Below are 25,001 nucleotides of genomic sequence, written 5' to 3'. Positions count from 1 at the left end.
TAATGTAAATCCAGTTGGAATCATTACAAAGACAGCCTCATTTTTAAAGAGGATAATATTTACTACCATATTCATTTGTCCTGGTGTGGGCTAATTATTCTGCTTCAGAAGAATTAATTATTACAGGATCAGTCACCTTTACAAAAAAGGTTCTACTTCTGAAAAATTTAACATTAAATTTACTGAAGATGGTGAGCCTGTATATCAGCTGCCATTTATTGAGGGCCTTCTCTTGTACCAAGCACTTACAAATGCTATTGCCAGTTCTACAACAACCCTGAAAGAGATTGTTGCCAATTTTACAGGTGAGAAAACAGATGGATGCCTAGCGAGGTTGGTTAACTTACCCTAGGTCACACATTTAGTAAGTAGTAGAATCAAGATGTGATCCCGGGCCTACTCTGCCTGTACTCCTCCCACTGCTCTACACTGTCTATCATGGCACATTGCCTTTTAGGTGACATGCTTCCACTTTCCAAATACGAAGTGCATATTTATGGTTAGGGAAAAAGTGTGTATGTACAGTATACATACGTATGTACACACAAATATATATATATGTATATTAATATTTTCTTGTTTGGGGCGGGGGCAGCCTGGAGAGGGTTAATGGGGGGAAAGGAGGACATATGTAATACTTAATAATGATTAAAAAAATGGTTTAAAAATGTAATGTATGGAAGTAATAACAACTTGGTCAGCAATATCTCTTGCATTAGGCACAGCACTACAGACTCATTACTTTTGCTAAGAAACTACAGACTGATTTGTTCTTTTATATGGCTTATATGTTCACCTTATTCTGTCTCCTATTGCTCCTACGCAGATCACTCAACTCCTTGATGCTTTAAACATTAATTTAATAATTTGTATATATTTCTAGAAACCAAGGCTCTTCAGCACAGAGCTCTAGAAGACATTTTTATTCCTTCTAAGTGAGTTTATTGATATTAGGTTGTGGAAAGTATTGACTTCTATGCTGAACAAAAATCAAGAAAAAAGACTTAAAGGATTAGGAGAAAGAAGGAGAGAAGGATGTAAGTGAAAGGACATGAAAAGAAGACTGGGCTAGGGAGGTAAAGAAAGACTAGCCATCACTCAGTTTTACCAGTTCATTCTATCAAGAATCAGAAAATGGAGGTGCAGCTTTAAGTTTTTGCATTTGAAGTTGTTAACCATGTTGAATCTCTTCTTCTCACCACACACATACATAACATAGTATTAAGTAATTGGGATGTCAGAATGCAAGTAAGTTTACAAGCAGCTTTTTGCGTGTATTTTGTGTGGATATTGTAGAAGTAGCTTCCCGTATGCACCCTGACAGGATCAAACCCACAACCTGGGTATGTGCCCTAACCGGGAATCGAACCTGTGACCTTTCAGCCTATATGGGACGAGTTTCCAGCCAGCTGAGCCACTGGCTAGGGCTGTTCATTTGTATACCGCTTTATTAGATGAATATACTCTTTATGTGGTTGAAGAACCTTTATCTACTTTCTACTCTGTAGTCATTGTGAGCCAAATATTTAAAATACATTTTTAGAATCCCGTGTGCCCAAGATTTTATAAGTAATATCAGAATTTTGGTTTGCCGGGGCTGGTTTGGCTCAGTGGATAGAGTGTCAGCCTGCAGACTGAGGGGTCCTATGTTCGATTTCGGTCAAGGGCATGTGCCTGGGTTGTGGACACATCCCCAGTGGGGGATGTGCAAGAGGCAGCTGATCGATGTTTCTCTCTCATCAATGTTTCTGGCTCTCTGTCTCTCTCCCTTCCTCTCTGTAAAAAATCAATAAAATATATTTTAAAAAAAAAGAATTTTGGTTTGAGATCTGAAATAGACAAACATGCTTTTAATTCTAAGAGCAGGAAAAGAAAACTGATTAAAATGTAAATGAGTTACAGCTCCCAATTTTTTGAAGAAAAACAGCATTGTTTTATAAAGTTTCTACCTTGTAACAATTATGAAAGCACAGAACAAAACTGGTTCCTTAACATGATGTGTAATTTTATATTTTGTGTTCTTGTATTAGATGTAGTACTAATTTGGGAATGGCATTATTTCCCTCCCAGTTCAAACATTTTGCATCTATTCTCTGTAAGATGCTAACGTGGGGGCTTCTGTTTTGCACTCAGGTCACATCTCTTCTTTTAGAGTTTAGAATTGTATGAACAGTCCAGTTAATAAAAGTTGTTTCTATTCCAATTTCAGTGATGAAGAACGATACAGATATAGGGAGTATGCAGAAAGAGGCTACGAGCGTCATAGAGCAAGTCGAGAGAAAGAAGAACGACATAGAGAAAGACGACACAGAGAGAAAGAGGAAACCAGACACAAGTCATCTAGAAGGTCTGTTCTTTAATAAAATAGTGAATCACTTTGAAGTTGAGAAATTGATTTGACTTCAGAAAGTAAGAGCAAATATTTCCCAATAACCAGTAGAGCATATGTATTCCTAATTGGAAGATTAAGAATAATCTGTTGAAATAGTTGGTTCCTTTTATGCTTCAACAAAGATTTTTAAATCTGACAAGACTGTATTTAATACAAGTAAACCAAAATTATCATGGAATATGAGAGAATTCAGCTTATTACATTATCTTATTAGGAGGGGGGAATTTGGCATATGAACCAGTCTTTAATAGTAAATATTATTAAAGCAGTTTAATCAAAGAAAATTCAGGGCCTTGTAGTCTCAAAAACAATAGCACGCACACATAGATGTTAAATTTCAATGCCTATTATTTACCTAAAACCAACCCTAGAAAGTATTTCTGATTTAGTGCTTCAGTTTCTCATTTATAATTTGGTTTTCAGAATAAAGTATATGGGTCTTAGAAATCTGGGATGATATTGGTGAAAATGAGCCTGTAATCCTATATAATAAAAGGCTAATATGCAAATCGACCAAATGCCAGAATGACCAGTCACTATGATGCGCACTGATCACCAGGGGGACAGATGCTCAACTCAGGAGCTTCCACCTGGTGGTCAGTTTGCTCCCACAGGGGAAGCGCTGCTCAGCCAGAAGCCCTGAGCTGGGCTCACAGCTGGTGAGCGCAGAGGTGGTGGCGGGAACCTCTCCCGCCTTTGTGGCAACATTAAGGATGTCCGACTGACAGCTTAGGCCTGCTCCCCTGAGGGCTCCCAGATTGCAAGAGGGATTAGGCCAGGCTGAGGGCGCGCCCCCCCCCCCCCCCCCAAGCGCACAAATTTTGTGCACCGGGCCTCTAGTGTAAATATAATTTCAGCATAAAAGTCGCCAAAAAAAAAAAAAAACCCCAAAACTGGCTAATGGATTAAATCTTTTAACACCCAGAATTTAGGCAAAGTGGATTGATTTTTGTCATCACTTGTATACTTAAACATTTTTAAGAACAAACCTTTTTTTTTTAGTAATAGTAGACGTCGCCATGAAAGTGAAGAAGGAGACAGTCACAGGAGACACAAGCACAAAAAATCAAAAAGAAGCAAAGAAGGAAAAGAAGCTGGCAGTGAGCCTGCCCCTGAACAGGAGAGCACCGAGGCTGCACCTGCAGAATAGGCCTGGTATAACCTTTTGTGTATATTAGTCCCAGAAATAGATACCACAAATCTTGTTTATTTTTCTGGATAATGTTTAAGAAATTTACCTTTAATCTTCTGTTAGTATAAAAGCTTTTTCCCCAAAATAAAAGCGAATTTTTCATGTTAAGTTAAAAATCTTTGTTTTGTAATATTTAAAAAATAAGATTGCAATGATTTTATATCCAAGAAAGTATGTAAATGAGTCACTCATCAGGGAATTTAAAGAACTGTGTTTAGCTGTGTACATACCAGTATCTGATAAAGGTCAGGGTTCCACCTTGGCTAACATTTCCTTGAGTTAATCAAATATTAGTCTCTCAAGATGTTTCTCTGCAAAAGGCATCAAAGGGCACCCCTGAGTCTTGAGAGTAGTCTTTTATCAATACTGCTGTGGCACTGTTGCTTAGTATATTAAAGAACTCATACAGTTTATACCACAACTTTTTGATAGCAGATTTTCAGTGTTCTAAATTGGGTTCATGTGAAATTGAATGGGGAACTTTTATATGTAAAGGAATGAATCTAATGGTATTTGGTAGGCCTCTGAAATAACATAATTGTAGTTTCTAGCAGGCACTGGACACTCATCACAATTTTGAATTCCCTCATGGCCATCTATCTGAGGCTGGTTTGGCTTTTCTTGATTTTCCCAAGGCTCATTGGTTGAACAGCATGCAGATTTTTTTAGATTGTCAATAAAAAAATAAGTGACAAGAGCTTTAGTTATTTCCTATTAAATCTAAGAAAAAAAGTTTATAATTCTGTGAGTAAATAGTCATAATAGAAATGAATTTAGTATCACATACTGAAAGACAACTATAATATTTTAAAAAATATTTATTTCTCATTTGATGAAAGGAACATTTTTCAGTAATGTACTTTTAAAATCATTTGGCTGTAAGTTATTTTTAAAATACTCAAATTTTTAATTTAATTTTATGGTTCGAATTCATTTGAGGGCATACAAACCATTTCAACTGTTTAAGAGCTTTTTATTAAATAGAAAAATATAAACGTAAACGTAGAGTGAGGCAAAATCCTCCACACTGAATAAAAACTATTAGTAATGTTTGTTTTGAGAATTATATTTTCTGAGGTGTAATTGGCTTTCATTAGATCATAATTTTGCTGATATTAAAGTTCACATTTTTATAATGTATCCTTTAAATACAAAAATTGACAAGATAAATATATTGTTTTAAACTTTGCAATTTTCTGTGACCCATCAATTCTATAAAAAAGTGCCAGGCCAAGAAACAATAGTGAGAGTGATTTTCCCTTTAAGTTCTTTTAGCATCCTTGCCAAGCAAGCATGTATCATTCCTGATGTACTTCTACCATTGACAGCAAGAAGAATGTCACCACATCTAAAAAAATAAAACAAGGTATATGATTAATATTTTGATCCATAGCTGAAGTTAATTCAAGTTTAATTGGAGGTCCTAAGTTTTACTATATCTGTCAATTTTAATTATATTACTTCTCCCTTCCTCACTTCTGCAAACTCTAAAATCAGCTTGCTTTAGAAGGGATTCATAAGCAAGTTGCTATATGGGACCAAGTAACTAATCATTTTGGGTTTCTTAGAAATTGCATGCTATATAAATGTGTTTAATTTCTCACCAATATGAAAGGTATAATAAATACATGCTTTTTTTTCAAGAAGGGCCATGCTTTTTTATGCATAAAAATGCATAAAACAAAATATTTGAATATAAATTTTTTGTTAAAATAGTTGTTACTGTTACCTAATTCTTCCATCATTATATGCTGGTGTTCCTTCAACAATGGATTTGATAAAAAAAGGTTTGTTCCCATTGTATTCTTCATAACCTCCTACAATGCAGAAGCCCAGACTTCCAGCTGTGCTTCTTCGTAATACAACATCTTTGCAGTTGTACAGGTACCTGCAATAGAATGTAATCAATATGTAAGCAGTTAAGTTGAACTCAGTTAATAATTACTGTGATCCATCTTCCATTTCCTTTTTTGACATTATTTTATAGAATGAATAGCACTAGATGGGTCTCATTCAAAATTGACCTTTGTGCTGTTAGCTTGCTTTTTCTTATTGAACTTCTGTTTTCCATCGTTAAACACACTTTAAAAAATGACACCATCTATTTATGTTTTGTTTATATGTCTACTGGGAAAGATAATAATTGATTTAATGCCTTAATTAAAAAGTTGGATATGCATAAATCCTTATTGGTGAACCAAATTCAAGCATACTTGTAGATTTAAAAAAAAAAATTCTTTTTTAACTGATCTCAGAGAGAGAGGGAGAAACATCAATGGGTTTCCAACTGCACACTTCCTCACTGGGGATTGAACCCACAACCTGGGTATGTGCCTGACTGGGAATCCAACCCCACCACCTTCTGGTGTACAGGACAATGCTCCAACCAACTGAGCCACAAGGCAAAATTCTTTGAATAAATGATTATTCTCAATTAAAAAAATTCAAACCTACCCTAATTAATGCATTTGTTGAAATTTGGACTTTTGAAAAATACTAGTTTATATGTATGTAGTTCTACATGTTTAATAAAGATTAGAGACATTTTAAGAAGGCATAAAATGAATGGAAATTGTATATTTAAAGATTATAAGAATGATTCATAATGGAGGATAGCAAACTGGCAGTAAATGGAATAGCAAGTTATAAAAGGAATGGGAAAAGGGAAGAAGAGATCAGAGGTCTTCTGTTAATGAGTAGAATTTTCAGCTAAATTAGAAATACAGATTGAATAAATGATTTCTTTTACTATTCTGTGGTAGTTGGATGATTGTTAACATAGGCGCAGGCTAAAGTGCAAACTGTATTACAGTTAGGATAGAAGGTCTATGTCAGGAGCTGGATTTGACTCTAAAAATCCCTGAGTCCAGAAACTGGTTTGAAAGAAATTGAACATTTTCATGTTGAACAAAAAGAAGAAAAACAAGATACTGGTTTGTTTATAAGCTGTACTTTAAAATATTAACTGCTTTTTGAAAAACCAATAAAAAGTCTCTTGTGAAATGTTTTAAGTGATGACATTGGTCAGTAACATTTGTTAAACTAGTTTTCATTTTAAATATGAGCTTTTTTCCTATTTTGAACTCATTCAAGGCTTAATTGAAGAGTTTGCAAAGTATAAAGAATAGCAAGGAGTTTGGTAATTTTTCTAAATAAGAAAATTATGGTTACTTCTGTTAAAACGAGTTGATAAATATGGTGAAGTCGGTTGCTACTATTTTTTGTTCTTTCACTAGCTGTTCCTTCAAGGGCTCCACTTTTCAGTGGACCTCAATATTTCACTGAACCCCTATATTACTAAAGTGTGGTTCTCAAATTATGTGCCTTTCAGGGTCTAGAGGTAAAACATATTTTTGTCATACTAGTATGATCTTTGCCTTTTCACTCATTTTCTTATGAGCATACAGTGGCATTTCTTCCGGAGAACACATGACAGGTGATCTGGCAGCAGATAGGATGCAGAATTAGATGTGAGTCCACTTATCTTCTATTAAGCCAAATGTTAAAGAGGTTTGCAAAAAAAATACACAATGCCAGTCTTCTCAATAACTTTTTAAAATATATGTTAACATAATGGGGTGTATTATTTTAAATAAGTAAAAAAATTATTTATATTAATTCATAAGGTAAATATCATTAGATATAACCTATATAAACAAAAGTTCTTTGGGATCATCAATACTTTATAAATCTGTATAGGGGTCTTAAGACAAAAACTTTGGGAATTTCTGCTCTAGATGTGTTTATCAAACTTGGAAGTCCCACTGGTATCTGAGACTCAAAATGTTTGAAACAGTATTTCCTCATTCTTCCTTACTGTGATAAAATAACTGCATTGATGTCCCCAAGTGGCTCCCCTACCCTTGTGTGCCCAGTTACATAACTGTGGTGTCTTCCTATTCTGATTCTGGACTCAGCCACAAGAGCAACAGTGGGATTTTTGCCACCACCAGTCAAATCTTAGATACATAAGTATGGCCAGCCAAGATCAATCAAGCCTAGCCTGAATCAGCTGAGCCCCCACAGGCTTGTGAACTAAATATTAAATAAATATGGTTACTTGTTAACTGAGGTTTTGCAGCATGATTGTGAAAATACATAATTGATATGCCTACTCCTATTTTAGTCGTATCCCTTCTGCTTTTAAAAAGTTACTAAAGAAGCAATTAGGAAACTTAAAAGTATAAATGCAAATTTCATCTTAAAACTCAGTCACTATATATGAAAGAGAACTTCCAAAGGCAGTGAGAGTCAAAAGAAGGATGTTAGAAGAGGGAATGCCTATAGCTGGAGAGTGCAGTCCAAGCTGGTAGAGCCCTAGTGAGTGGGGTGGGGGCCATAGTGAGTGGTCCACTGATAGGCAAAACATGCATCCACTGGGAACACCGAAGTAGGCAGGCTGACTGTTGGCAGGCGTTCCCTGTGCCCAGTGTGGCAGAGAAGAAGGGCATAAGTGAGGTAATAACCCAAACAGACAACCCAAATGGACAGGAAGTAGCCTGCCAGTGTGGTAGGGTACTTCAGTGGAGACACACTACAAAAGTGGGAAGGTAACAGTAATAACAGTAACAGACAAACCCCACTCACCAGAAAAGTGCCGTAGAAAAATGAAGTTTTAACAACCATATATATTAATGTGAATTTAAACTATTGAAATAGTTATAAATAAGAGATCAAGGAAGATATGAGAGAATAAACTGACAGAAGAAGTGAAGAAATATAAAAACAAAGATATACTATTGAAAAACACAAGGGATATGGACAGATTAAAATAAGCAAAGAAAACAATGGAAATAAACAGTTGAAAGAAATTCAAGAGAAAATGAAACACGAGACTTCAAATACACATCTGGATTCCCTGAAAAGAAGAATACAAATAACAGAAGTTATTTCGAACATTAGGTGAAAAGACCAAGCCACACACAGATGGGAAGAAATGAGATCACACTTCTCTACCCCACAGTTTCATGCTACTTAACAGTGATGCGGTGCCTACGAAGTCAGACTGTGATCGGTAATACTAGTATATCCAGGCAAACTGCCATCTGGTTGTACAAATGCATCTTAACGGAACCAGTTCCTATAGTAGGTGCTGTCATTGTACAGTCTATGAATTTTTATTGTAGTATTTTTGATATCTACTGATATGATACCTAGAGTATATTAGATTTTAAAAAACCAGTACATAATAGTGTGTATGATAATACTATGTGTGTGTACAGATATATCTGCTTTTGCAAATAAATAACCATGCCCATTCATTTACATTTTGTCCATGGCTACTTTCATGCTAACACAGGACTGAATAGTTGCAACAGAGACAGTATGACCCACAAAGCCTAAACTCTGACCCTTTTCAGAAAAAGTTTGCCATACCCTGACACACATACTCCCTGGACAAATACACAAGGAATTGGTGACAGAGATTATGATCTGAGAGGACTGGGATGGGAGACTCAACCTTTCCCACTATACGCATTGGTGCCCTCTGAATTTTGTACTGTGCTTATTAAATTACTACTAGGTGAGAAGGAGATGGAGGAAGATAAGCATTGCCAGGGTGGCTGAAAACCAGTGGTGTCTACTTTCACTATTTTCACAGTGCCCTTCTCTTAAAGGAAATGAGCAAAATCCCAGGTGCCCGCCCATGGCCAAGTAAAAGGGGAAAAGAAAGCCATTCACTTGGTCATATTTGGAGTAAAAAGTTTCTCACATTTGTCCCATCTTACATGAACCTTGATTACTTAACAGAATAGCTTTGAAGCATAGAATGCAGTTTCAAAAAGATTTTTTTTTAAACAATAGAAGTAATAACCTCTTCCACCTAGGCTCAGTTCTAAACTGCCTCAATGCTCAGTTTTCAGCTGTTTAAAAATGTACTCATTTAAATTTATCAATTACTGAAGGCTCAGAAAAGAATCTAGGACAGTTTGTATTTGAGTCAGGGATGTTTTATAAACCTCATTTTAAAATTAAAAAAAAAAAAAAAAAGACCTATCTCCACCCTCAAGAAAAATGTACTAAAACCAAACATCCTGCTCTCATTCATTTAATTCTAGCCAGCATATCATCTTCAGTGACTCCAATATTTAACATTTAAATCATGCATTTGGAATTCGTAAGAATCTTCTGAAGGCCCAGAGTTAATGTTTGTGATGCAGATGAACAAAACCCAATTTATCTGCCCTCTGAATATTTGTTTACAGTCACTTAGCAAGGCTACCCCCAAATCCTTTCCTGAAGTGTCTATGAGACAAACAGCTATACTGTAAGATTCTAGTTACAGCTCATTAAAGTGAAGCCAGCTGCTTCCTGAAGTTATGTGCAAGAACTCACAAGAGTAGGTACTAGGGAGAGAAGATGAGAGATGCGTTCTCAACACACGCATAAGCATAGGTGAAGGCCAAGTGTTCTGCGTTGCTTTAGGTTTAGCCAGGGGGCACCCGAGCTAGAGGTAAAACCATGGATGGGAGTCACCCTCCATGCAAGATCCTAGTGCTGTACCGCTAGCAAATTTGCTAGCAAATTCGGGAAAGGTGAACCTGCCTCTACTTGAGTGAACACCCTGGATTTCAGCATCCTCTCCCTATCAGCTGAGCTCTGTGTTGCAAGAAAATGGAAACGACTCTTCGTGGCAGACCTGTGAGTGCCTCATGATGAATGCCTAATAATGTTTCCACATCCAGGCTTTTGTCCCTGCCCTATGGTTTCTGCCTGCATTTCCAGTTACAATTATTTCAAATAGCCTCACAACCAAGCCAGGGGTTCATTAAGATGCTAGTGCTGTGAGTCAGCCCAAGAAAGTGAAAGAATGGTAAAATTATATATATAATAATTATATATAATTTTACCATTCTTATATATATAGTTGTTTCCTCCCACACCTCCCCAAGGATGTCGCATTGGGACTCACCGTGGTAATTCCAGCCACATGACCCAGGAGGGGGACCAGTCACTGGGCGGGGCCATGTTGTGGTTGGAGTCCAGGGCTGCTGGGCTGTTGCCTTCTTCCTGGGACTCACATTGTTTGACTTCCAAAGCTTTAAGAACCATTGAGGAGGATGTGCTTTTCAATAATGCCACGGCCTTGTTCCGGCTGACCTCTGTTAGTTCAACCCCATTCACATTCAACAAAATGTCACCTAGTGGTCAGAGAAGCAGAAGCCATCCTTAGTGCAATAGGACCTTCTGCTTATAGTGCAAAGGGGCAGGGACTGACTGACGGATGCGGTGAGTAGTGGAGGTGGGGCTCATGTCAGCCTCTTGCATTGACATGAGGCTGGATTCTCATATAGCAAATGGTGAATTGTGTGCATTCTCCAAGGCATTGGTAAGTCGTGTTTAGAGGTTTCTAAAGCATACCCATTGGTGTTTGGCTCTTGTCATTAAAAAAAAAACAAAAAAAGGGAGGGAGGAGGAATAGCCTCATTTACCATTTAATCAAAGAAAATCTATATTTTCACTCCTTTCTTGTTTTATGTTTTTAGCACAAAGGGAGAGCACTTGGCAGAAGCTTTCAGCACCTGCCCAGAGCCTAGCGTATGATAGGTACCTAATACACATGATTTAATGAATAAATAAGGAACTACCCCCGAGAGTATCTGGCATGGAGTCAACAGCAGTTAAGAAAAATGGGCCCTGGAACTGTGTTCTCAAAGAGGTGGAAAGAAGAGTTAACATTTCTATTGATTGTACAGGTGCTAAGAACTAGCATTGGATAAGCACCTACTATGTGCTGGACCATTTCCATACATATCCTATAATCTGCTCATGTTCTCTCTCAAGTCACTTCCTGGTTGACCTCATTATTTTGCACCCAGGTGCTTGGATGAAAAAGAAAAGCAAGAGAAACTAAAATACATATTTCCCCTGCCTCCATTTTCTGTTCTTTTATCTCCTAATTTTCTGCCTCCTTTGAATAGCTTTTTTATATAGAATAACCACAGCAAGAGTAAAAAATAGGGGAAAGATAGGAAAGGCCCTGAGTCCTTCCTGACCCCAAAGGAACATCGTTAGGTTGGCTGACTGAATCCCTTAACATGCCATCCCCCCTGGCTCCACAGACTGAGCGACTGTACTTCAGAAACTTTACATTTTATCTCTTGACTCTGAATCCTTAAATAACATAATTGCCCAACCATTTGAGTTAACCCTTCATGTGAATTTATGATATTATTAAGGATACACATTTGACATCTTCATTTCAGAAGTCCAGGACACACAAGATTAAAGTAACAAAACACTTTTCACCAGTGGAAAAGTACCTATGGCATGGTACTTTCACTTAATATTCAGTCAAAATCTATCCAATTATTTCCCCTATACAGCTCATAAAATTGAATAATTCATGAATAGTTTCATCACTGGATAAATCCAGCAAAGAATCACTTAGAATAAATGGAACAAAATTATGCCATTTAACCAAGGCAACTTGCTCGTAACTAGCATTTTCCTATTAATTCTTGGCATAGTTTTCAGTACTTGCTTTACTAGCAAGCAAGGTGGCGCCCACATCAATCCACTTGAACTAAGGAGGGTTGAAACCCAGTCTGGCAACTACACTCAAACTATTCATGGTCAATGGGTAACAGATGTCCTGGCCAGATCACCCTCACATTTGCTTGTTAAATCTGGAAACAGTTACCTCACCTAGCAAGCTGCTAATTCCTCTTAACACTGCTGCCCCAGAACCTTAAATTTCTTTTCTTTTTACCTGTTTTTATTCTTCCATCTCTGCTTATGACTCCTCCGGGTTCAACACTGATGACGTAGATAGGCAAATCCCACTCACTGTGTGATGCTCCCCCTGAAACAGTCATCCCGAGGGATTCGCTGGGGTCTTTTCGGACACTAACCACCTTCTCATGACAAGTGACTGCAAGAGGGAGGTGCTAAAGGCACAGACAGAAAAACAAACATGGGTTTGCATTTCCTACATACAAAATGGCACAAATATATGATAGTGGTGTTTGGTCTCACAGAGAAACACACACATAGAGAGAACCCTTGCTTTGCCATCCCCCCACCCTCTAGGGCAGAGTTATATTATCCCAAATTCTATAATAGGCTGACTCAGAGGAAGTTTACATTTCAGTAAAAATGGAAGGAACTGTACCCCAGATTTTTCAAGTGATTCATTCCTGATAGCTGAGTCAACATTTTGGAAATAACACCCATTTCATTCATGAATATCAGGATTTTTACCTCAGTTACAAAAGTAACCAAATTTTAAATAATAGTGCCAGTTAACTTTATGCAGGTAATCAATTATAGAAATTCTCAATATAATGGATTTCATATATATGACTCTTAAAAATTCACCAATACCTAGGTTTCTCCCAATTAGCATCTTTACACTTTAGTATTTCTAAATATTATGCAGTCAGTTGTATTTTTTCATTTTGTTACATAAAATATATATAATATAAAAAAATATATATGGCCAAAACCGGTTTGGCTCAGTGGATAGAGCGTCGGCCTGCAGACTGAAAGGTCCCAGGTTCGATTCCGGTCAAGGGCATGTACCTGGGTTGCGGGCACATCCCCAGTGGGAGATGTGCAGGAGGCAGCTGGTCGATGTTTCTCTCTCATCGATGTTTCTAACTCTCTGTCCCTCTCCCTTCCTCTCTGTAAAAAATCAATAAAATATATTTAAAAAAAAAATATATATATATGCAGTTGTATAGTATACACTGTGGGTCAACTTTTGAAAAGCAAATTAATTAAAAGAACTTATTTTGATTTAATAGCACTAGACGAAAACCATGCAAAGCTATATGCAGCATTATCTTGAAGCAATAATGTAGAGAAGGTCAAGGGCACTGCTTATCAATGAATACATATCAATGTATACTTTTCCAAAAATGTATTCTCCTCCCTGCTGGTGCAGTGATCTAGGCAGCAGTCGCCAACCGGTGGTCCGCGGATCACTGGTGGTCCATGAGGTCTGAAAGGTTGGCGACTGCTCAATTCTAGGGGACTAAGACTGTGGACATGTGCACTGCAAATAAATATAACACTTGGTCAAACCTCAAAGAAGTATCTGGCTCAAAGCATAGCTATAGTTGTACCTATGGAAAGAACATTTAAAAGCACATCTAACTAAAAAAAAAAAAAAATCAAGGTACAAAGTAAGTGTAAGTGTACTAGCTCTTTTTTAAAAAAAGAAAAATGATTTGTATTACTATTTGCATTTCTATAAAGAAACTGGGAGAAAAATTGGTTTCCTGGGGGTAGGTAGAACAGGGACTTCTTAACATATCCTTTCCATTTGAACCCCCCCCCCCCATACACACACACACACACACACACACACACACTAGAGGCCCGAATTTTGGGCACTTGGGAGGGAGGAATCCTCAGCCCAGCCTGTGCCCTCTCCCTGTCCGGGAGCCCTTGGGGGATGTCCGACTGCCACACAGGTGGGAGAGGCTCCTGCCACAACTGCTGTGCTCACCAGTTGTGAGCCCAGCTCAGGGCTTCTGGCTGAGCGACGCTCCCCCTGTGGGAGCACACTGACCACCAGGGGGCAGCTCCTGCATTGAGCGTCTGTCCCCTAGTGGTCAGGGCACATCATAACGACTGGTCCACTGTTTGGTCAATTTGCATATTAGCCTTTTATTATATAGGATATATATTATCTATTCAACACATCAAATGAATTCTAATTAAACAAATGTCTACAAACTGGATGGATGACATCATATAGAACTATTTTACCTGCAAGCACAGGGTCAATTTTAAATGCCTCATTAGGAAGCAAGATAAGCCTAGGTTTTTGTGTGCATTTATTATCTATGATTTCCTGCGGTTTTAAGTTAGCCATGTCTCTTTTAATGGCCTCATTGTATGCACTAATGGCCTATTACTGTACCCCTAGCATTGAACATAGCATTTAGCACATTGAAGATGGTTTTAAATACCTGTTTGCTGAATAAATGGATGAATACATTGCACATTGCCACAAATTGTTTTTGGTAGTAATAGAATAATAAGTCAGAAATTATGAATAATTATGGCAAGGTATATATTATAATTAGTACTTGTAAGGTCTGGATTGTGTTTATATAAACCCCAGAACCTTGAAGATAATGGTTATCAGATGAGGGTTATAAAACTGAAATAAGACTTTCTTCAGAGAAAAGTTTCAAAATAAGACTAGTAATAGTCCTAGCACTCTGGCTAAGGCCAAGGAGTAGACTTAGAGGGGCTCTCAAGATCCATTCTCAGCACATGACCTTTCCCTTCTGAAAAGCAATTAGATGCAGGATGTCTCTTCCTTTAATCACGAGCATCTCTCAAAAGAGCCCCACTTGGAGACGCAGGCAGTTCTGAAATGCCCCCAACGTGGCAAGAATTCTAAACCCAGAGACTCCCACTGGCTGCCCTGATGCTTCAGCTCATTCCTGGGGACATTCGTAAAGCATTTACTCCTGATGCTCTCAAAGAAGAGCTTCATTTCATTATTTCCACATGCGGGACAGGGGCATCGTAAGGGTAGTTGATCAATCTCCTGAGGTGCTGTCTAAAACACAGTCTGGAATATTCTGAAAAATAAGGATAACTCACACACACATATCTCACACACTATCTCATTCTTGAACAGCTGCCTAATACTTCGTGTGGATGTGTTCTATTCCCCACTGATGACAGGTTGTTTGCAGTCTTCTGCAGAATTAAACAGGGACACTGCAAACATTTTAGACTCACATATCTTGTGCACTTGTGTAACTATTTCTTAAGGCTAATGTCCTAGTATTACAATGGAGAAACCAAAGAGCCTGGGCATTTTACATTTCAATAGACGTTGATAAATTACCTTTGAAATGGTTTCTGTCATTTATTATCTCACCAAGACATTGTGAAAATCCTGATTTCTCACAATTCTGCTGATCGTGTTTTATCCATATTTACCAATATTTTCCCAGGTGAAAACAAAGATTCCAATAACTTAATTACCTTTCTTTGTGGTAAGTTTGAACATCTTTTATTGATATTTGGGTTTTTAACAGTAATTAGCTTAGGAGATTTGTGATAATGTGATCACTCAAGCTCCTTCTAGCTTCATCTATGAAATGGGTAAGAATGCCCATGTACAGCAAACCTGTGGCTAAAAGTAATATAACCAAGTGGAAAATAGGACTTTTTGGTTTTTTAAAAAAAAGGTGTTATAAAATTCATTTGAAAGTAGCAAAATTCCATATCTTATGAAATATATCCCAGAAGTTACATTGGCTTCTCTCCTGCCACTCCAGTTAATAAGAATTCGTGAGGCTTTAATATTTGTTGTGAATAAATATTGCTGGAATAATGTATAGATTGGCCAGCTACACCTTTGGGAAAAGGAAGGAAATATATATTTGTTTCCTACTTAGGCAGGTCCAGGCAGGCAAACCAAGACTTAACATTTTAAAAAACCAGGTAAGTGAAACAGGTGTCAGGAGGAAAATTGGGACCTGCAATCCAGGCTGTCTGATTCTAAATCCATGCTCCTCACTATCCCGTTTTGCTTTTAGAGGTAATACTGAAACGCATGATCTAAATTAACTTACCAATGCTCAGGCATCTGTCAGAAAAACACATGAAAGAACTAATCACCCAATTTTTCCAGAGGGAGTTTAACTAGTTCATTGACTACAGAACTCAACCCAAATCAAATTGTGTCAAATAAATCACATGACACATGTTTTGGTTGCGGAAAGCTACGTCCTCTTGGCTGCAGAGGTGTGTTCATTGATGTTTTTACATGCAAATTCCTGGAGATCAGAACCTCCTTTCACTTCTTCGGTGCTTCCCAAATGGCCTTTCTGCAAACAGACATGACTGGACTACCCCAGATAAGAAATGTGTCCATGTGTCCTGTGTCTCCCACATACTTGCCTTACCCACAGGAGAGACACACCTGTGTTAGGAATGGAAAAGCCCAAGTGCTCCCTGACCCCTCCGTACATGGACTTGCCTAACTTTGGTTGGGGAGAGGAGAGCTAAATACAACAGGGATCTTTCCCTGCCCCCGTTTTCTTCCCCACACCCCTTCCCTTTGGAGACTTGAAGGTGCTCCCTAATGTTTAACATATGATTCATGATAAAATAGTTTAAGCTGATTAAAACATGTCAGGGCCACCAGTGTACTATCACTCAACTATAAAATTACATAATAGAATATTTGCTTTGGGTTTTTAAAAAGCATATTAAAAAAACGCATAAAGATGAACATAACCTACCCAGATACCTTGCAACCCAAGTGTCAGACATGCATGTCCCATGTACAGCTGAGGTGCCTCTCTGACTTCTCTCTGGTCACATTCCCTTTCCTCTCTCAGAGGTAGCCACACTCCTAATCTTGATGCCTATTGTTCTTTAACTTTTGAATTCACTAAAAACTTTTCTCTCTCACAAACCTTGGTTTGTCGTCTTTGGTATTTCTTTGAGTAATTTCACTTCCTGCTTTCAAAAAGCCATGTTGTTTCCTAAACAAAATACATCTATGTCTTCATTTCATTTTTAAATATGCCACTTTTAATGTGTGTGTGGGAGCACTTCAGAGGGCAGAGAGAACTATAAATTAAAATGAAAATAATTACAATTTCTACTGGGCTGGTTTGTTATGCATGTTTTCCAGGAATTAAACATGAGAGAGGGAGGGTTTCAGCAAAAATTTGATCAGACCCTCCTGGCTCTTTCCATGATTAATTATGGTTAGGTAGAAGGGGTTATAAAACCAGAGGGCTGGTGGAAGCTTCATTCTTAGTGGTTTAGTGAGCTAGAATATAATATGGTCTTGCTAACTCAATTATAATTAGCTAATTAGGTTAAAACTTTAATTAAGAGAATAAACTAGTTTTCTATTAATAGCATTAAATTTATTTAAACACACTAATGGTATTTACTAGGGAAAAGACACCAGGGAGTGCTTATCCATAAAATGTTTTAGCAAGGAGGTACTTGGTCTGTTGAGATTGCTTATTGTAAATAAACCTGGAATTTATGGATTTATGGGGCATAGCTGGCTGGTAGGCTGGAGAAAGGGGAGAGGGAGTATCCTTGTAGGCTGTGTAATTAACAGCATACAAAGCAGAGATGTTCCAAAATCAAAATTTTGAGTATAGTTTCTACATACATTGCTCAAAATTTCAAACTTGTGAATTATTCCAAACAGAAATCTAGCCTGGTGTGGTATGTAGACATTCCCTAATCTGATGCAGGAAGAACGGGCTCTCTATCAGATTTTTTAGTTACAAGTAATTTAATGAAACCAGATCCCAGAAGAAATGGCGGCCAGGCAGAAACTGGGAGAATTCTGATAATTCAAATTTAGATAATGCGTTTCAGTATTATCTCTAAAAGCAAAACGGGATAGTGAGGAGCATGGATTTAGAATCAGACAGCCTGGATTGCAGGTCCCAATTTTCCTCCTGTTTCATTACCTGGTTTTTTAAAATGTTAAGTCTTGGTTTGCCTGCCTGGACCTGCCTGGCCGCCATGGTGAAACTCATCACCATCACAATAGGATGCCAAGTGGAGGCTATCGGACTCAACTTGGTCTAAGCAAGGTGTGTGTTGCTTAGACACCCAACCAATCGGAGAAGTTATGGTGCTGCCTCTAACATTGGCCACAGACAGAAGGAGAAACTGGGCTGAGTCACCTCATTTAAAGAGGGGCTGCACATGGCAGATACATGCTGCTTCATCCCCCGTTTTTTAAAAATGTTTCTGGATTTGAATTCCATAAGATAGGGCATGTGCTCTTTGGTTTGCCCAATCCCCACCACCTGCTAGTGTTACACGAACTTCAAGTGTTTATATTATTTCTCTGGGTCCTTCTGCAAAAACGAACACCCTAAAATAGCAGGGGAGTTGCTCCGTTTCAGGCAGACTGGGAACTTCAAAATCCAGAAGCCAAGCAAACCTCTTGCTTCATTTCAAAGTGAATGAAAAACAGTCCTGAAACAAAATGAGTTGAAACGACATGACATCTATTTGGCTTAGACCAGAAATTATGAGGTCTGCAAGATCAGGTTTCAGAACTCTCCTGCATCTTTCCCTCTCCTGCTTGGATGGGAGACACCTGCTATCCCACCAGGCCTTGAAGATGGGACTCTGGGCTGTTACTGTTACAAGATAAGTCACACGGTGTTTAAGTGATGAAATCCAGAGATGACACTTAGAAATGTTAATGTGTGCAGCCTTCCCGAGAAATAACTCACCGCAGAAGCGGTGGACATACCCTACTGGGCCTCACCTTGGGGTTGTGGCTCCTGGCCCCTGGCCCCGAGGACCGGCTGCCGTTGCTGCTCCAGCCGGCTTCCTGAAAGATGTCAGGACTCTGCTGACGGGCCTGGCGGGACACGACGAGGTGGATGCGCCTTTCGCTGGCCTGGGTGATAAGACACAGGCGTTAGCACTCGGAGCTTCCTTCCCAAGCATCCAGGCACCAGCGTTACCAAAATGTGTGAGTTTTACCTTTTCTATGGAAAAAAGTGGTTTCTAGTATTTTTCATGGCAGTGCCCACTTTGTAATTTGACAAGAACACAAGAGTCATTTCCTTTACCCCTTATCCAATGAATGGCTCTACGGTACATAGCCTGAGATGTTGTTTGAGAAACTTCCCAGATAGAATAGGGTGTACAGTGTAAAGTAGCAGCCCTGTCAAACTCCAAGCTCAAGATCTAAAACCAAGGGTCAGCAGTAAAGAAAAAGCAGTAGAGTTATCGGCAGGAATGTTACCACCGCAGGAAGACAAATTCTGCGTCTGACGGTTTCAAACATCTGGGTACTGGAAATGATGAGCACTTCAGAACTACAGGGGTGACCCAGTGGCCCTAACACAGCCCGATCAAAGGCCTTTGCCTCAACCCTTTGCTTTTCACCTGACTACATTAATTCTGATACTTGGACAGAGTGTTCCAAATAGCAAATACATTCCTTGTTGGTTAAGTTCCATTCCACACCATAAATGCACAGGCTGGCTTTCTGCCACCGAGGAGTTTCATGTGTGCCTGAGAGCGTGAGAACTGGTTGCTGAGGCTCCAGGTCTGCAGGGCAGTGAGACGAGACCTTGGGCCTGTGAAACATACATGAACAGGGCCTCCCCACAGCCGGGTGAAGTAGCCCCTTGAGCTTACCCATCACTCCAGTAAAAGCTAACAGTGCCTGAGGCAGGGCTAGATTTGATTAGAAAAGTCCCCTTCAAAATACTAGATTTGGGGACAAGGAAGGTAGAGAAGAGAGGAGTACGTTCTAGGGGTTCCCAACTTTGTCCCACCCCCTGACCACTCACAACCACAGCAGACCTGACATTGGCCTGCTTGCCTTCTTCCATCGCAGTCATGGCCATCAGACCACGAGAGAGTCAGGCCACGAAAGGAGCCACAGAAAGTCTTGTTTCATTTCTGAGTTTGAATTCCATTGAGATAGGAATTCAAATGAGCTCAGAAAGTGGGAACCGAGCTATTTGCTTCCTGACTCTTCTCTGCATCGTCCTTCCCACAGAACATAAGTCACTCCCACTCTCAGGAACTAGGACCTTGTTTGTGAAACCTTAAGCAGTAAGAACCCACCAATGGCATCAGATCCCCACTGTGGTCCAGCACAGATCAGCCCAAACCTTCCCAACTCTGCATCCTTATATTAATAAACATCTCTCCTCAGGGCTTTCTGAAAACCTAGGGGTCAATTGGGTGGCTGTACATTAGATGAACTTTTAAGAACAACTAACTGCTGAAACACCATAAGGGTGTCTATTGTAAACATCATGGTAGACGGTGGGCCAGTCAAATAGATTTCATTTCACATATATTTAGCAAATCCTATCAAAAAGGACTCAAAAGGAAAGTTCAAGTCCTTCGCTCACTTTCACTTCTGCGGGTCTACCCGGTACTTGCCCTTTCTCTGTTCCTTCACCTATTTCCACTCCCCTGGTGTTTTTCATCACATCTAAAGCCTGTGCCGGAACAGAACAAAAATAACCAGCCCAGGAAACAACAATGAGCAAGCTGACCTGAACAACTAAATTCAATTCTTGGAAGAGTATTTTGTAATCACTGTCTCTTTCTTAATACTGTGAGCCTCACTTATGTCAATGAGGTAATCTTTGTGAGCTTTCTGAAGCAAAAATTATTAAGAGATAAGAAGTGGCAAACATTCGAATCAAAACGTCAATGGCCGAGTCCAAATTTGCTTATCTTCAGGGAAACTCCGATGTTTCGAAGGCTCCGGGCAGCAGGTTTGTCTCTAGGCCATCACACTATGCTGCGCTCACTCTGGACCAGGAATGTGACCTGACCACCTCATCAAAGCCGAGAAAATCCAAGACTTACACACCGAATCGGCTTGCCAGGCAAAATCCAAAATGGCAAGGAGCAGCCTTCAAGAGCTATTTAATTCACATTGCGAGCGTGAATTTCTCACTGGATTTTCAAATGCTGACTTTTATTAACTTGTTGGCAGGAAGAGCACTCCAATAAATAACCCTGGTATCGATTTACGTGGAAATAAATTCCCTGCAAGGCTGGATCTGTGGCTCTCACCAGCCACCTTATAAATTGCTCTCAGCAAGACTCTATCTGATGCACGTTCTTTCCTAGCTTTTGAAGTCGAAGGTGGAAAATGGGCTAATGTGTTTGTCCTGGCTCCTACTCCCAGGAACAGCTGGATTCAGTGTTGTCGAGAAACAGGCCTTAGCATCAGTCTTTCTTTCCACGGAGATGAAGCTGGTGTGAATGTGGAGTGAGGGTGAGAAGGTGGGCGAGGGGGAGACACAGAGGGACTGAATGAAGGAGAGAATGGCAACAACCTGTTCATTTCATACAGACACAAACATGTGCCAGGGAGAGGGGCGCAGCAGACCGTCATTTAAATAAACGGAGGAAGAACATGCTACAAGTTGGAGGTGGGGCAGCTTCTCTCTCGCATCACTTGGGTGTTGCAATTGGATGAAAGGACTGTTTAACAACTGGCTGGTTCAAGTAATAGGCAAGGCGAGAGCTAGGTCCTCTCCCTTGAAGTTTCCTCTCCTCTCTCCCTAAGCATCCTCAGTGTTGCTCTAGGGCAGTGATGGCGAACCTTTTGAGCTCGGTGTGTCAGCATTTTGAAAAACCCTAACTCAACTCTGGTGCCGTGTCACATAGAGAAATTTTTTGATATTTGCAACCATAGTAAAACAAAGACTTATATTTTTAATATTTATTTTATATATTTAAATGCCATTTAACAAAGAAAAACCGACCCAAAAAATGAGTTCGCATGTCACCTCTGACACGCGTGTCATGGGTTCGCCATCACTGCTCTAGACAAACTCTGGGCACAGTGGTCACAAGTTGCACAGCCCGATTGCTGCGCCGTATACTCCTTTCTCTTTCAAGAAAGATGCACGCAGTAAACTCCCTCTCTCTTTTCGGGTTAGAGGAAAGGGATTCTGATGACGTCCACATTCTCCACTGTGCACCTCAGCTTGTCGGCAGCCATCTGTCCCCGCAGCTGGCGTACGCCTGCCCTGGGCCAGGCACTTCACGAAGAGCCTTGGGGACATGCTCCTGCCCTCAGGGCCCTTGTCCTGCCTCAGGGACAGTCAGAAGCAGGTGCCATGAAAGAGATGTGGGTAACACACAGAGTTTCAGAGGCAGAGCCAATTACTTCTATGGGAAAAGATAGGAAAATCCTAACATTTAGAGAAAGCCAGAGGGTTAAAACTGAGTATCATTTCTCATGGAAAAGCTTGCTTTTGGTTGGTAGGTTTAATGGCTGCTTTTCTCTAAGCATTTGAAATCTGACTAAAAACTGCCAATAATATTTATATGATGGGAGTAAGCAGAGGCCATAGGAGGGAACCATAGTCCAGCAGCCTCATGTATAGGTAGCCCATGTAAAAATAATAAAATTTCATCTCTAGTAGTTAGAAGGAGTCTGGGAGTTCCACCACGTTCAGCCTGGAAATGGCTCCTTCCCCTATAAAATTTACTATGACTGAAAAACTGCTCATATTGTCAGGATGCAACATGGACCAGAAACTTCGCAGAACAGAACGATGAAAATCAAAGATGCTACTGCACAAGGAGCCAGGAGAGGCATTTTTGCAGAGCCAATTATTGGAGGAGAGGAGTCTTTCTACTGGCATTACATGGGTCCATGAGTTACTGAGAGAGAGAGAAAGTCAGCCACAAATAAAGGCAGAGCAAGAGAGCACGCAGCACTTGTACTCAAGGTGTACATTTCTCACCCACCCAAAGGCTTCACCTATTCGTCTGGAAAGGAGGATTGGAGTAAAACTGAATGGTTTATAGCATTTGCTATAAATATATATATATATATATATATATGCATTTGCTTAATTAAAATGTTTGGTAAACTATGCAATATATGTGGGTTCGTTGATTGTGCTTGTTGTGTTAGCTTTATGAAGTTTCAAGTTAAGGGTCACCACATTCACCACTCCAATGCCAACCCCCAATGCCCCAGGGTTTTATTTGATAGAAACACCTGAAAGAGGAAAATTCTAAACTGACTGTTGGGCATGGAGGATTAGCTGCTCAGAGCAGGTAACCATATACACAGCACCCTCGATAACCCAGTATAGGCTCACAGGAGATTCCTGTTTGACTGGGTGGCTCTCTTGTTACAGAGATGAGTAAGAGGTATAGTTGGATTTATAATAATATAAGCTGTTTACAGAGTTTTTCTCTACTTAGCATTTCATCCATTAACATCACAGGTCTTAATGACTATTTCTTTAAAAACAACCTCATTCTGCATCTGCATACCCCTCAGGTTTCTTTTCCAAGGAACCCAGAGTGAGACAATCTAGCTTTCACTGATTTTCAGTGTGTACTTGTGAGGATGGCTCTTTCTAAGCTTTCTGGAGTTTGCCCCACTTCAGCTTCCCTCCCAGCAACTGCTCATGTGTTGTTCTCTATTCATCCATCCTGTGCTCCTACAGCCCTGGGGACTATGAGAACGGGCTCCATACAGTTGGAAAGTCACAGACATGGAAGAGATGTCAGGCATCATCTAAGCCAGCTTGTTCTCCGTAGCCCATGCTTCATTTCCCCTGCAAAATCCTTGCCGTGCGGTCACGGGCTCGTGCTTCAGTGCCTCCCACGACAGTGGACTCGCTGTGTCCCAAGGCAGCCAGGCTGTTTTTAGATGCACTAATGAGCAAGTTGTCCTCAGGCTGAGCTTACATTTGCCATTTTCTTGCTGGCCCATTGGTTCTGGCCACGTCCTCCAGGGTAACCCAGAGTCAATTTCCACCTGACAACCCTCTCTGAAGATAACTCTCATTGCCCTGGCTTAGCTCTTCTCCTTTCCAGGGCAAGTATTGCTAGTTTCTTCAATATTTAATATATTTTCAAGTCATCTCAAAAACTTGAACTCTGGACTCATTCTAATAACTGTGTGTGTGTGTGTGTGTGTGTGTGTGTGTGTACACACAACATATCTGGAGCTAGAAAATGAGCTCTAGTCTAACCATCACAGAGTAGGGTGTGTGTGTGTGTGTGTGTGTGTGTGTGTGTGTGTGTGTGTTTTATTTATTTTTTGCTGGTGGACCAGTTACACCCAGAACCTCATTGATGGAGTTCCCATTTTGCCATTTCATACATGCATAGGGGACTGTCTCTATGTTTTTTGAAGCCAAGAATTCCATGGATGTCTGCCTTCATCATTACTGATCAATTGAAAAATGCCAGTGAGGTTCCAGAACCTGGCTATGGAACACATGACAGCCTTCCAGCCTGGCTCTGAGATCATGCATGGCACACAGACCCTTCATGGCAACGCAGACAGCAGGAGGCATCAGAACAGGGCTGCTGACTGCTATGCTAGAAAAATACCAAAGCCGTCAGTGATTCCTAGTGATAGGGCAACGTCCTACACAACAAGGTTCAGAAACAAAGTCCTTGTCCTAACCCTCCCTCCTGTGAGCAAGAGAACTTCTGAGAAACAAAAGTACCTCTCACTGAGCAAAAGCGAGGAGGCTCCAGAAACATGCATTCAGATGAGCGAATGGGGCACTGTAAGCTGCTATTCCCCTCTGAGCTCCATGAAAGCAAGTCTGCTGTGTGTCAAGTTTTTCACCATTGAAATGTTAGCACCTAGCATAGTGCCTGGTACATTTTAAAAAGAATTGGCAAATACCTTCTGCTGAGAGGCCGCAGCTGCTTCAGTGAGCTCAGAGCAACCTAAGTCTGGCCAAGGAGAAAGGAAATCAAGGGAGGCTGTGAGGAAAAAGTGACTAGGAACCTTAGGATCTGACCAGGATGGAAAACAAGATTTGACACAGCAATTTGGTGTATCTTCCCCACTAGATCCTAGCTCCATATTCACCCTTACGCTCGAAGCAGCACATATCTTTTAGGGACTAAGAAATTAATGATGATGGTGGTATGACAGATACAGGGTCACACAGATGTCAGTGACAA

The 25,001-nt window shown here is 39.9% G+C and overlaps 2 protein-coding genes across 10 annotated transcripts in view; one reads left to right on the top strand and one right to left on the bottom strand.

The window, feature by feature from the left end:
• FIP1L1 (factor interacting with PAPOLA and CPSF1) overlaps positions 1-6,599 on the top strand; it is an 88,575-nt gene extending 81,976 nt beyond the window's left edge. For all 8 annotated transcript variants that reach the window (XM_070396615.1, XM_070396607.1, XM_070396599.1 and 5 more), the window contains 2 exons: positions 2,210-2,347; positions 3,395-6,599. In XM_070396615.1, the coding sequence (XP_070252716.1) occupies positions 2,210-2,347; positions 3,395-3,542 (286 nt within the window). In that variant the 3' untranslated portion in view covers positions 3,543-6,599. The remainder of the gene's footprint in view (positions 1-2,209; positions 2,348-3,394) is intronic.
• The window catches only part of LNX1 (ligand of numb-protein X 1), a 113,987-nt gene continuing 93,399 nt past the window's right edge, over positions 4,414-25,001 (bottom strand). For both annotated transcript variants that reach the window (XM_070396578.1, XM_070396586.1), the window contains 5 exons: positions 18,826-18,960; positions 12,298-12,475; positions 10,498-10,726; positions 5,314-5,472; positions 4,414-4,932 (listed from right to left, as the gene is read on the bottom strand). In XM_070396578.1, coding sequence (XP_070252679.1) covers positions 4,797-4,932; positions 5,314-5,472; positions 10,498-10,726; positions 12,298-12,475; positions 18,826-18,960 — 837 coding nt within the window. In that variant the 3' untranslated portion in view covers positions 4,414-4,796. The remainder of the gene's footprint in view (positions 4,933-5,313; positions 5,473-10,497; positions 10,727-12,297; positions 12,476-18,825; positions 18,961-25,001) is intronic.

This window comes from Myotis yumanensis, unplaced genomic scaffold (assembly GCF_028538775.1).
Source record: "Myotis yumanensis isolate MYYU_CA2020_CCGP unplaced genomic scaffold, mMyoYum1.0.hap1 SCAF_1, whole genome shotgun sequence".
In the NCBI taxonomy this organism is placed as follows: Eukaryota; Metazoa; Chordata; class Mammalia; order Chiroptera; family Vespertilionidae; genus Myotis; species Myotis yumanensis.
Note: the sequence above shows the minus strand (reverse complement) of the source record. Positions and strands in the feature narration are given on the sequence as shown.